Raw genomic sequence first — 12,134 nt, 5'->3', positions numbered from 1 at the left:
ACTAACTGGGCAGCTAGTGAGAGTGTGGCTCAATTCCAACAGGCTAGACAATGAGAAAGTATTGGAGACTGCAAAGGCGTGGAAGGCCATGGTCACGCTGCTGACGTTGCCTGAATCAGAATCGGATGATGAATCACTGGAGGCACCGCTGAGCTCTTCCTGAGCTATTAGCGTATAATGGGGCACATTTGGGCAATTTGTGAGTCTGAATGTACCTTGGGGTACTTATGCACAGTGATGTGAGAGAGGTTGTAGTGAAGAGGGAGCAGTGAGATGCCATGTTTCGGGCTGTTTTTGAAATAGGTACTCTGGAGAGGATTAACAAGAAGAGGGTTTTAGAGTATGAGGAAGATAAGGACAGACAATGGTTAGACCTATTTCTCTATTCTATAGTTTCCCTATGTTTTACTTTCCAGAGCGGGGCCTCTATATCCTGAGCTAGGTCCAGGTGAGGTGAGGTGAGGTGAGGTGAGGTCCAGTCCCCGGTCAAGATGGGTGAGGAATTAAGATTTTACAACAACTATTATTTTTTCATGAGAAACATCAAGGTATGAGAACCAAATTGAAGTAATTCTTGATATGCTTTTCCTTAGATGCCATCTGCATCCCTTGAAGCAGGGGATCGATTTATGTAGGTTGTATTTGTTCCAACCTTTGATAATGATACCGTTTGCACTTATATAATTTTTTTGTACACTGAGTTTTGCAGTAGCAAAGTTCGAGAGCAGAGGCCCTGAAGAAAGCCGAGGATAAAAGTTTCTCTACTGGCTGAAAACATGTTGGCCTTACGTATTATAGTTATTTGTTGAAACTGCCCCTTGCACTGTCCTGTTTTTATATTAGGGGTGAGGTTACCCATAAAATAAAAATCTTGTTTCACCCCTCATTACCCTATTTTAAATCACCACTTTCTTCGTTCTTGCTTTGCACCGTATTCCCTTGTGGTCTGTAAATTAGGAACGCACTATCGGTTCTTTATCCTCATGCGAGTTTGGTTTGATCCAATTGAGCCAATTCCCTATGGATGGAAGACAGTCTCTATGATCAAGAGACATATCATCCGCATGGGTGGATGACCAAATGATTTGACTGATCACAGCAATAGTATTGATGGGAATCCAAATATTTGCTCCAGGATCTCACTGTTGATTACTCTGTTCTAGCTCTTTGCTGGTTTGTTTCTCTTTTCTATTTTTGTGTGACTCCTCTTTTTATTCACTGGAGTATTTGAAGTCAGTCGGCGACTTTGCCGATTCTAGACCCCTGGTTCTAATTGTTGTTGTTATTGTAGCTAATGGGGATGGGAATCTGGGCCGGTCTTTAAATATCCCTGTGACCCTATATCTCTCTGTCGTGGTTATTGAACCGATAAAAAAATTGCAGAAAGGTTTCTGTAAAAACGTGGATTAGAACAAAGGTGAGAAGATGCAACAAAATACAATTCACCGTTATACAGATTATAGAAATAATAGTACTGACAGTACAGGAATACTGCAAATTAGAAAATGTTATAATAAACTGTCAGGGTTTTCAATGTTTCATCGAACACATTAAAGCCAGCATTTATGTAATCGAGTCGATCAACCCAACAACATTCCTGCCTAAGAAGTGTCCTTTGCATGTCTGTAAGATGTAAGTTAGGTGGCACTTGGTCAATGCCCTCCATTTTTCTTTTTAAACCGACTTTATTGGGTTTGACAAAGGTTCCAAGTATTAATTATGCAACAACCTTATCATAGATCAGGATTACAATTGATCGTCTGGGAATACAATTAAGGCAGTAACAAAACAAAGATTGCCAGTCATCGCAATGCTCTCAGCTTTCCCGCCACCCCCCCCGCAGTCCAGTGTACATACGTTGTTTTTTATTCGATTCTGGGACTACTAGACATGACTTCAGTCCCGACCTTAAACTCCCTTCCGACAAATTCCCCTCACAATCCCTTGGTCAATGACCTCCATGTGATGTCTTTATCTGTGTGTTTTCTTGTTGGAAATGGAGCATTAGTAGTTCCACAGCGTATTCTGCTCTTATGTTAAAGAATGCGACATCGGATGCTACGGGTTACTATGCAGATGTAAATTTTGCAACACAGGCACCAAATGGCACAGGCAACGTTACTCGAATTACATTTGGGGTGGAACTTGGGAGGGAAATTTTAGATTGTATTATTATTATATTATATATATAAAATATATATATAAAAAAATATTAGAATGTCTGATAGTTTTAGTGTTGAATGTTTGATGCAGATACTGCATGTGCTACATCTGTAATAGCCAAGCATTGAGACTTGCCAATGCTGCTGTTCTCGGTGGAATACAGATGGAGGGTTGACCATCTGCCATGTCCAAATGGTCTCTGATGTTCTTGCCTCTTTTAAAGGGAAGATTGGTCCTGAGATTCAGCTACTTTGACCGACTATAGTGTGAGGGATGTGGCCTGACGGGTGGGTGCGTTTAGTAACCAGTTGATGCAAGTCAAAGGCTCCAGGATTAGTGAGCAGGACACGTCTCGCGGCAGATGGTATATGAGGAAGAAGGTGGCTGAGAAATTGAGGCTGGAGAGCAGCGAATAAGCATTGTTTCACACTCAGGGATGGCAAAGTCTTTATTGAAGGATGGGTCAAGTGCTTTTTGTTGACCATTGTAATTGGTGCTGCATCATTGCTTAATAAACTAGCAGATGTGATAGTTTAGCAATTGATATATGTTAGTGCCAGGCGCATTTGATCGTGCTAAGATTTTATTTTCTTCTTTTGAAGTGCCAAAGAGCCATTTTCAGTTTTTGCGGGTGGGGTCGCTAGGCATTCATCATTACAGGCATAACATTGTTGATGTTAGTTCTGAGATCATTTACCTTGTGATCGTCAGAAGAGGGAGGAGGACTGTACATGATGCATGGTTACTAAGGTTAGATTTGCGTCACAAACCAAGATTTTCAATGTTTTACGCTGATCCGTGGTCACAGATTTGTAATAGAATATAGAAAAGGAAATGTGAGGAAGGTTAAACCAATCAACTAGGACAGGGTCATCTTATTAGAACGTCTTTAATAGCAATGATTAGATCGAGGGCGGCACCTTTAATGTATGTGGGTTCCTGGCACTGTTACAAAGAAGGAGGGGGGGGTCATTTGGTTTACTCCATTGCAGAGTGAAATCACCAGTAAATAAATACATTATTGTATTATTGTTGGAGTGAAACAGTTGGAAGGTGTTGTAGTCCATGCACTGTTCAATGAAGGAGTCGTCAAGATCGTCGGATGATAGATCATGTTGATTCTAATAGCAATTGAGAGTTTGGACTTTCGCTCCACAGTGGAACGTGGGAAAAGACTGAAATTACAAATTTGCAGCATATGGAATTTAGGAATATCTACTTTATCCTGCGATCCTCTCTTTTGGAAGCCACCCATGTCCTTCCCAATTCTAGATCAGTTGTAAAATCAGAATTTATTCTTTTCTGGAAGCATTTCTTAAAGTGAAGCTCTAACACTGATTACTCTTATTCAAGATTTGCAGATGTAATTCCATGCACAAAATGTATGCTTGCCACAATTTCTCTTCATTTTACAACTACACATTGGAGAGGTTAAAGCATTCATGAGAGCAACTGTAAAACGTTTTCCATCTGCAAGGCACTAAAGGTGCTGCAGATTTTGCATATCAACAACATGGATCTAAACATTGGTGTGATGGTGAACCCCCCCATCATTAAAGAATGGGCCATTGCCATGGATCATTCATTTGGCACTAGAAATCACCATTTGCAAATCTATAGGTTTCTCACACAAGCAGAGTACGACTTGGGGGTCAGGAAGAGTGGAATAGATGAAGCTTGTGGTATGAACACGACAAGAACTCACTCTGGTTCCCATATGAATAGAAAGGAGAAGCGTGGCTCAATGGTTAGAGCGGCAGACCCTGATGCAGAGGTCTGGCCCGGGACCAGGGTTCAATTCCCGCCTCAGCGGCTCTTGGACTCCATCTCCCCGGACCTGATAATTCTCACCTCGGTGCCTAGTCTAATCATGGGTCCCACTCTGTGACTCTGGGCAATAGCTTGCTTAATCTCCACAACGGCCCCAGCAGGGCTTGGATGCCTGGCTTCACCTTGGGGGTGCCCAGGAGTGGACATTTCACATGGAAAAGCCAGGAAGGGTTCCACAGCGGTATGAGTGCAGCGCTGGGACGCCCCGTCGAGTGGGCAGCCGTGCGCTTTACAAAATACATTTACATTTACAAAGGGAGGTTGAGGCGGTGTGATTAATATTAAGTCTTAAATATCCTTGAGGATTCAAATTATATGTAAGTGCTTTTATATTATGAATATCAAAACCTTGTTGGGATTAGTATAAGGGATTAATATAAACGGAGAAAGCATGTATATTCATTTCATGGGGTCTTTACTTTCCCAGTCCTCCTACTTTGTATTATCTTTGAGAGTGAGGGAACGCAATTATGTTGTGCCTCTGCTATTTCACGCTATTCATTATTATTTAATTACTATTTATTTATTAATCCTCCCTAATCCAATATGCAGAAGGACGCTCACTCGGGACACAGCGGGTGAAAAGTAGTTTATTTTTTCCACAACCCTACTGACAAGTTGATTTTTTACAGCCCTACCAGACATATTTGACAGGAGTATACAAGGGTATTATCCAATAAAAGGGGGTGAAGTTGTGGACATATGCAGTGCCTTATTTGTAAAATAATGCTATGCTGCTCAGAATCCTGTGGCCGGCTCCATTAAATGTCAGCGCCCAATACCAAGGCTATGTAGTCCTGAATCCACCTAGGTCTCTTTAATCCACCACCAGACATTCCCTGCCCCTTTATCTCACTCTTGTAGTTTCTGCTTTCTCCCTTGGTGAGTTTTTGCCGTCTTTCTCTTCCTCCGTCTTTCCTGTGTGTGTTTTCCCTTTCTTGTCCTCGTGTCATATTTGATGAAAAAAAATAAGTGACGGCCCACAAAATGAGTGCCATTGGCCTCAACCGGCTCAAATTAAGCACTGCATGTGTGTGTTTATGTGGGACAAAATACAGTGAATGTGTCAAGACCAGCTCAGAGGCACTAAAAAGGATTCCATACTTGTTGTTTTTTTTTTAACACAGTTAAGTGTGATATTCTCTGGCATTCGGGTGTTTGTTGCCTCAGCGTATTAGCGTAATAGAAATGTCTGTCAGCTCTCTCAGCGTTGCCTGAGAGATTGTTAGCACTAGGTTTGATGTTACTGATTCCAGTTCCTGTGCACTTTTTTGTTGTAAAGAGTTTATTGGATTTTACATCATAGCAAAGAATAATCCACAACGTGACTAGCAAGCCAGTCGGTTTATTTTCGCCAAACATTAGAATCCAATTAGAACATTAAACAATCCCCCTTCCCCTCCCACAGTCGCATCCAAGTGGTCCTGCTTCTTGATAGCATGTCCTTATGTCCCAGTTGGCAGTGTCATCTCCTAAAGCAAAAGTGATGCTCCCTCCAAGATCATAATGTAATTCCCACACACTCCATTATCAGTGTCCATACTCGGGTAATTCATCTAAAGTCACCGCTGACAGGGGGGGTCCTCTCCGTCGAGTTAGCTGGGGACCTTGCTGCTGGGGAGGGTTCTTTGTCGTGCATACAATCTACCAGTGCTTCCCAGACCCTTGCCAAGTCTGAAGAAACTCACCCCCTTCTCTAAGCAGCACCGTGCTCTTATACCCTGGCCAGCGTTCAAGCTCCCTGTGCCATGTTTCCACTTTGGGTCCCCCTGGGGTTTTCCAATTCCTTGTAATTTCATGTTTCGCGAGGATGTAAGCCAATTCCTGGAATCTGCTTGTAGCTTTAGTCTTGGCTGTATGTGGGGACCAACTTAGGCAGTGCCTCAGTGTGCAAGGAACATCTTTGAATGTGATATGTGCCACATGCTCGTAATCCTTCCCCAATCCACTGTGACAGGCATCTCCACATCATGTACAGCAACTCCTCCACCTCTTCTCTACATCTTGGACATGATGCCCCTGCTATATGGAAGGGTCTGTTGAGTTTTCCAGGTGTGAGGTATGCTCTATGTAACATGTAGAAGTGTATCAACATAATAGAGGCATTTCGGGATACTTTGGGAACTCTTTCCAATATGGCCCCCCATTCGCTCTCCTCTATGGGGATTCCTGTCTTCTTCCCATCCAGCTGTTAATCCAGTGAGACATTTATGTGTCTCCCCGTATCGCTCTGTATAAACAGAGTATCATCTTGTAAGTGCCCAATGCTGTAGCTATGTACTCACAGCCCATATGGGTCGGGGAGTTCTGCGATGCCACACCCCAGTGTCCGAGAATTGCATTTAGTAAGAAGTGATTCCGTGATAAGGCAAATGCCTCCCTGAATTTGTCAAATGGGAGGAGCGCACCCTCTTTGTACAGATCTCCGACCTTTGTGGCTCCTGCTTCCATCCACTCTGAGACCCCTCCAGTCTCCCACTTGCGGCAGCATCTCCACCATAGTTAGTGGTATATTGGGCGAGTATGGCTTCTGACTCGCGTTCTTTGTAAGCATCTATTCCAGCTGTACTGCAGCACCAGAAATTCAGTGCTGTCGTTCCCCTGGGGTTGTCTGAGTACTTTTGTCCCACTTAATAGCAGTGTACCAGGGTTTGGAAGGAGAAAAGTGAAGAAGGGAGCATGCTGAAAGCGAGGTTTGGGCTGTTGGCTGTAGGCCTACTGATTTCCTTTATTTTTGTCACAAAAAGAGCATGGTCTTAACAGTGTTGCGAGTCACATGAGTGGAACAGCGCTCCTTTGGGAACGCAACATTGCGGTATGCTATGGCCATGCAATACTTATCTTTGTTTTGACTTAGTTCACTGTCTGTGTTTTAGGTCTCAAGTTCTACATATAAACAGAGGAGTGAAGAATTTCGAAGACAGTTCAAAGATCTTCCTGAAACAGAGAGGCTCATAGTAGGTAAGGTATTGTATTGTATTGTATTGTATTGTATTGTAATTGCATTTATATAGCGCTTACTACCCCTGACGAGGCTTCAACGCACTTTTTCAGCGAGTAGCACTCTACTCCGGGACTCATAGTAGATTAATGTTGAATTAGTATAGTGAAACATGCAAGTACATTTTAAGTGGTGGATAGTTTAGTCAGTTATTTGGATTTGGGATGATAGCAGAAGGATAGAGGAGGAAAACAGGTTTGTATTTATACAGCGCTTGTTACCCCTGATGGGGTGTTGAAGCACGCTATTCAGGAAGCCCATAAAGGATTATTGGTGAATTAATATGGTGAAATATGAAAGTAATTTCAGTGGTGGATATTAGTCAGTTATTTGGAGTGAGAAGGATAGCAGAGGGATAAAAGGGTAATAAAGGTTTGCATTCATATAGCACTTGTTACCCCGGATGGATGTTTAAGCACTTTTCTGGTGAGTAGAACCCATAAAGGATTAGTGTTGAAAATTAGTATAGTAAAATATGAAGTAATTTGAGTAGTGGATAGGTTATTCAGTTATTTGGGTAGAGAAGGGTAGTTGGCGGGATAGAAGAGGGAAAGAGGTTTGTATTTATAAAGAGCTTGCTACCCCTAAAGGCTTCACTAACTTGAAATCTAACGATACTGTTTGAATAAAACTTTACTCCTGGCCAAAAACGAAGTGCACAGTCCCTAGTAAACGCAATTTAAACCGCTCACAGAAGCACCATCTGATGTAGAATATCCCTGTTCCTGGGGGGGTTGGGGGGGCAGGGGGGGCAGGGGGGGCAGGGGGGCTGGCTTCATTGGCTTGTGAACACAAAATGGTGGCTGGGGGTGCACTGTTTTAACATACAGATATTAGCTCAGAGCAAAGGAGAAATTGTAGGGAAAACTGAATAGTCACCAGGAATGAGAAGGAGAACTACAGAGTTTGGACTGCAAATCCCACAATTCAACATGTTAAATGGAATCCATCATGGGCAGGAAAAAACACACGTTTAAAACACAAAACAGGTGATAAAATATGCAATTACAGGCAGGTTAAAACTACAATTTTAAACTGTAACAACCACAGGCATAGACAGTAATCACAGAAAGGGAAAATCGTTTTTTAAAAAACTTTTGTTTGGGGAAGAGACAGCACTAGTCTGCCTCCTTACCACTTTCTGGACTCTGCACACTGCAATCTGGGGCACAGGTAGGCTGCAACTCACAAGATGGAGGAGAATGATTTGCGGTGCACCCAGCAAGGCCTAAAGGGGCCTGGGCAGGTGTGAGGGGAAGGCTCAGAGTTGCCTGGTAGTTGAATAGCCAATCCCCATTCCTGGGTCTTTTGGCCTGGTGTGGTGGTGGGGGGGGGGGGGGCGGCTGGCAAGCTGCTTCTCTTGTTCAGAATCTCCTAGAAGACGGACAGGCAAATGGCAAGCAGTTTTTTTTAGAAATTTTGTATTTTTGGCAAAAAATGAATTTTTGTTATTGTCAGAACTTTGTTCAGAGGGCCACAGGAGCTACTGAGCCCAACCGTTGGAGTTAATGTCTTTTACTACTGATATCCTGGGGCCTTGCCTATTATGGATCCTGAGCACCTGGCCCAAGTACCCCATCTGCATATGCATATGCTGGGGTGGCGCTGAGTGATGTTGTGGTGGCGCTGAGTGATTGAGTGATGTTGTGGTGGCGCTGAGTGATGCTGGGGTGGCGCTGAGTGATGCTGGGGTGGCGCTGAGTGATGCTGGGGTGGCGCTGAGTGATGCTGGGGTGGCACTGAGTGATGCTGGGGTGGCGCTGAGTGATGCTGGGGTGGCGCTGAGTGGTGCTGTGGTGGCGCTGAGTGGTGCTGTGGTGGCGCTGAGTGGCGCTGTGGTGGTGCTGAGTGGCGCTGTGGTGGTGCTGTGGTGGCGCTGAGTGGTGCTGTGGTGGTGCTGAGTGATAATGTGGTGGTGCTGAGTGGTGCTGTGGTGGTACGGAGTGGTGCTGTGGTGGTACGGAGTGGTGCTGTGGTGGTACGGAGTGGTGCTGTGGTGGTACGGAGTGGTGCTGTGGTGGTACAGAGTGGTGCTGTGGTGGCGCTGAGTGATGCTGTGGTGGCGCTGAGTGATGCTGTGGTGGCGCTGAGTGATGCTGTGGTGGCGCTGAGTGATGCTGTGGTGGCGCTGAGTGGTGCTGTGGTGGCGCTGAGTGGTGCTGTGGTGGCGCTGAGTGGTGCTGTGGTGGCGCTGAGTGGTGCTGTGGTGGCGCTGAGTGGTGCTGTGGTGGCGCTGAGTGGTGCTGTGGTGGCGCTGAGTGGTGCTGTGGTGGCGCTGAGTGATAATGTGGTGGTGCTGAGTGGTGCTGTGGTGGTGCTGAGTGGTGCTGTGGTGGTGTGGAGTGGTGCTGTGGTGGTACGGAGTGATGTTGTGGTGGTGCTGAGATGTTGTGGTGATGCTGAGTGATGCTGGGGTGGTGCTGAGTGGTGCTGTGGTGGCGCTGAGTGATGCTGTGGTGGTGCTGAGATGTTGTGGTGATGCTGAGTGATGCTGGGGTGGTGCTGAGTGGTGCTGTGGTGGCGCTGAGTGATGCTGTGGTGGCGCTGAGTGATGCTGTGGTGGCGCTGAGTGATGCTGTGGTGGCGCTGAGTGATGCTGGGGTGGTGCTGAGTGATGCTGTGGTGGGGCTGAGTGATGCTGTGGTGGGGCTGAGTGATGCTGTGGTGGGGCTGAGTGATGCTGTGGTGGGGCTGAGTGATGCTGTGGTGGGGCTGAGTGATGCTGTGGTGGGGCTGAGTGATGCTGTGGTGGGGCTGAGTGATGCTGTGGTGGGGCTGAGTGATGCTGTGGTGGGGCTGAGTGATGCTGTGGTGGGGCTGAATGATGCTGTGGTGGGGCTGAGTGATGCTGTGGTGGGGCTGAGTGATGGTGTGGTGGCGCTGAGTGATGGTGTGGTGGCGCTGAGTGATGTTGTGGTGGCGCTGAGTGATGTTGTGGTGGCGCTGAGTGATGCTGGGGTGGCGCTGAGTGATGCTGGGGTGGCGCTGAGTGATGCTGGGGCGGCGCTGAGTGATGCTGGGGTGGCGCTGAGTGATGCTGGGGTGGCGCTGAGTGGTGCTGGGGTGGCGCTGAGTGGTGCTGTGGTGGGGCTGAGTGGTGCTGTGGTGGCGCTGAGTGGTGCTGGGGTGGTGCTGAGTGATGCTGTGGTGGTGCTGAGTGATGGACAGGCTGTACCATGAGCCTCCAGCAGGCAATGGTGTACATCCTGCCTCAAGCCACAGGGAGGTAGAGCCTTGCGCACATGCTCACTACCGTGTGGGGACGCACAAATCTTGCCATGACTAGTCGGGCACCAATTACCGGGAACAGTGCTCCGGCTACAAACATCCCACGCTGAGTCACCACCTTTATTATGAAACAATTAATCAGGCCCATTCAAAGCAATGGGAACCGCTTCAAAATGCCACGGCGTGATAGATGACAGGATTAAAACATAAATAAAAAGCCTTTTTTCCTAGGTTCGCTCCCCGAAGACGCATGGAAAACACTGCATCGGTCCAGCAACAAGCCCTAGAGGGGAACGCCACCTGTTTTGCAGGCTACCACCATGTTTCATGTTAGGAGTGCCGACATACTGATATCTATTCCGCCCTCCCTTAAGTGTTCGAGTAACCTCACCAAAGGCCTTGGGACAGCCTATTTACATATCCCTACCCAACAGTTCCTGGGCAAGACTCCCGCAGAAATCTAGGCTACTCTATCAAGAAAAGCTACTAGCACAGCAAGGGGAGGATTATAGTAAAGGTGCAAGAATACAGAAGTCAGTACCAACCAAACAAATGCAGACACTGAACAAGAGGGATCGCTCTAGGGTCCCACCTTCGCATCGCATCACTTACGGCTAACTACTGCTGACTAAGCAAAGCACTGCAGCAATTTTAAGCTGTTTTTGTAACCCCTTATGAGTTAATTAGTTGGGCGTTTGATATTTAGTTTTGTTTACATGATTCCTAAAGCGAAGTCGCAAACGTGATGTACAGAAATAAATTAAATGGTGCAATATTATTTGAATAACTTGCATATCCAAGAGCGAGAACTCAGAGTAGAGAGACCAGAAGAATGAGGCACGGTGGAAGAATGAGATGAAATAAAAAATATACTGTAACATAAACCACCGTAATAAAGGGCCTAGAAGTGCGAGTGGTCTACTAAAGACAGATTATTGCTCTATTTCACTCCAACTAGACATCAGGACGCTTTAATCCTTGATTGCAGTACGGCCATTGGCATCGATATATAAATAGTGCAGAAAATATACATTTGGCTTTTTTAAATCGCTGTTCATTTTGCCCATTAACAATTACATCGTTGGAGCAGAGTTTACATAGAAATCGTGGAATTTTGTACCAAGTTACACAACTGTTTTTTGTCATTTATTATATTATCAAGAGGACAAAGGTAAAGTGGTATCACTTTGCATCCCTTATGCCTTGGTAGAATTATGCTGCGGGGAAATCGGCCCAAATTAGACGTTTTGCTATACGCGAGAGACAAATCTGCAGGCCAAAGCTGCTACTTGTGAGATCCTTGCTGAAGGCAGGCTCAGCAGCACAGTTTAATGCAGGACTTTTAAAATGTGTCTAACGTGCACTACTTACCACTGTAACTGCCTCACGGGAGTGACTACAAGCTGAGCTCTGATGACTAGTTCCTGCACCACTAGAAGTAAATGCACTGTCTGAGGGAGGCGCTTGTAAAGTCTAACCAGCGCTGAGGGGCGCTCATCCTATGGCGTGCTAGCAGCCGCTGTCCTGCCCCGCCCGCGCATCACAGCGCCGCTCCCGCAGCAGAAAGTTAGCAGCCTGTCCCTGGCCGCGTCGCCCCCGCCCGCCCACCCATCGGGAGCGGAGGACCCGGCGCTCCAGAAATGACTGTCCCCAACAGCAGCGATGAGGAGCGGCTATCGGAAGCAGGTGAGAGGGAGGCCCCGAGGGGGCCCGTGCAGGAGCGGACTCCCATAGACACAGACTCCACCCTCCCTCCCGCGCGTGTGTATGCCTGCACGTGTGTGTGTGCCTGTGCGTGTGTCTGTGTGCGCCTGTGCGTGTGTCTGTGTGCGCCTGCGCGTGTGTCTGTGTGCGCCTGCGCGTGTGTCTGTGTGCCTGCGTGTATGTGTGTGTGTGCCTGCGCGTGTGTCTG

The 12,134-nt window shown here is 46.5% G+C and overlaps 1 protein-coding gene across 3 annotated transcripts in view; it reads left to right on the top strand.

Moving 5' to 3' along the window:
* GRAMD1C (GRAM domain containing 1C) overlaps positions 1–12,134 on the top strand; it is a 1,372,139-nt gene that overhangs the window by 422,066 nt on the left and 937,939 nt on the right. For all 3 annotated transcript variants that reach the window (XM_078656659.1, XM_078656660.1, XM_078656661.1), the window contains exon 3: positions 6,870–6,954. In XM_078656659.1, the coding sequence (XP_078512785.1) occupies positions 6,870–6,954 (85 nt within the window). The remainder of the gene's footprint in view (positions 1–6,869; positions 6,955–12,134) is intronic.

The sequence above is a fragment of the Lissotriton helveticus genome, chromosome 8 (assembly GCF_964261635.1).
Source record: "Lissotriton helveticus chromosome 8, aLisHel1.1, whole genome shotgun sequence".
Lineage (NCBI taxonomy): Eukaryota > Metazoa > Chordata > Amphibia > Caudata > Salamandridae > Lissotriton > Lissotriton helveticus.
Note: the sequence above shows the minus strand (reverse complement) of the source record. Positions and strands in the feature narration are given on the sequence as shown.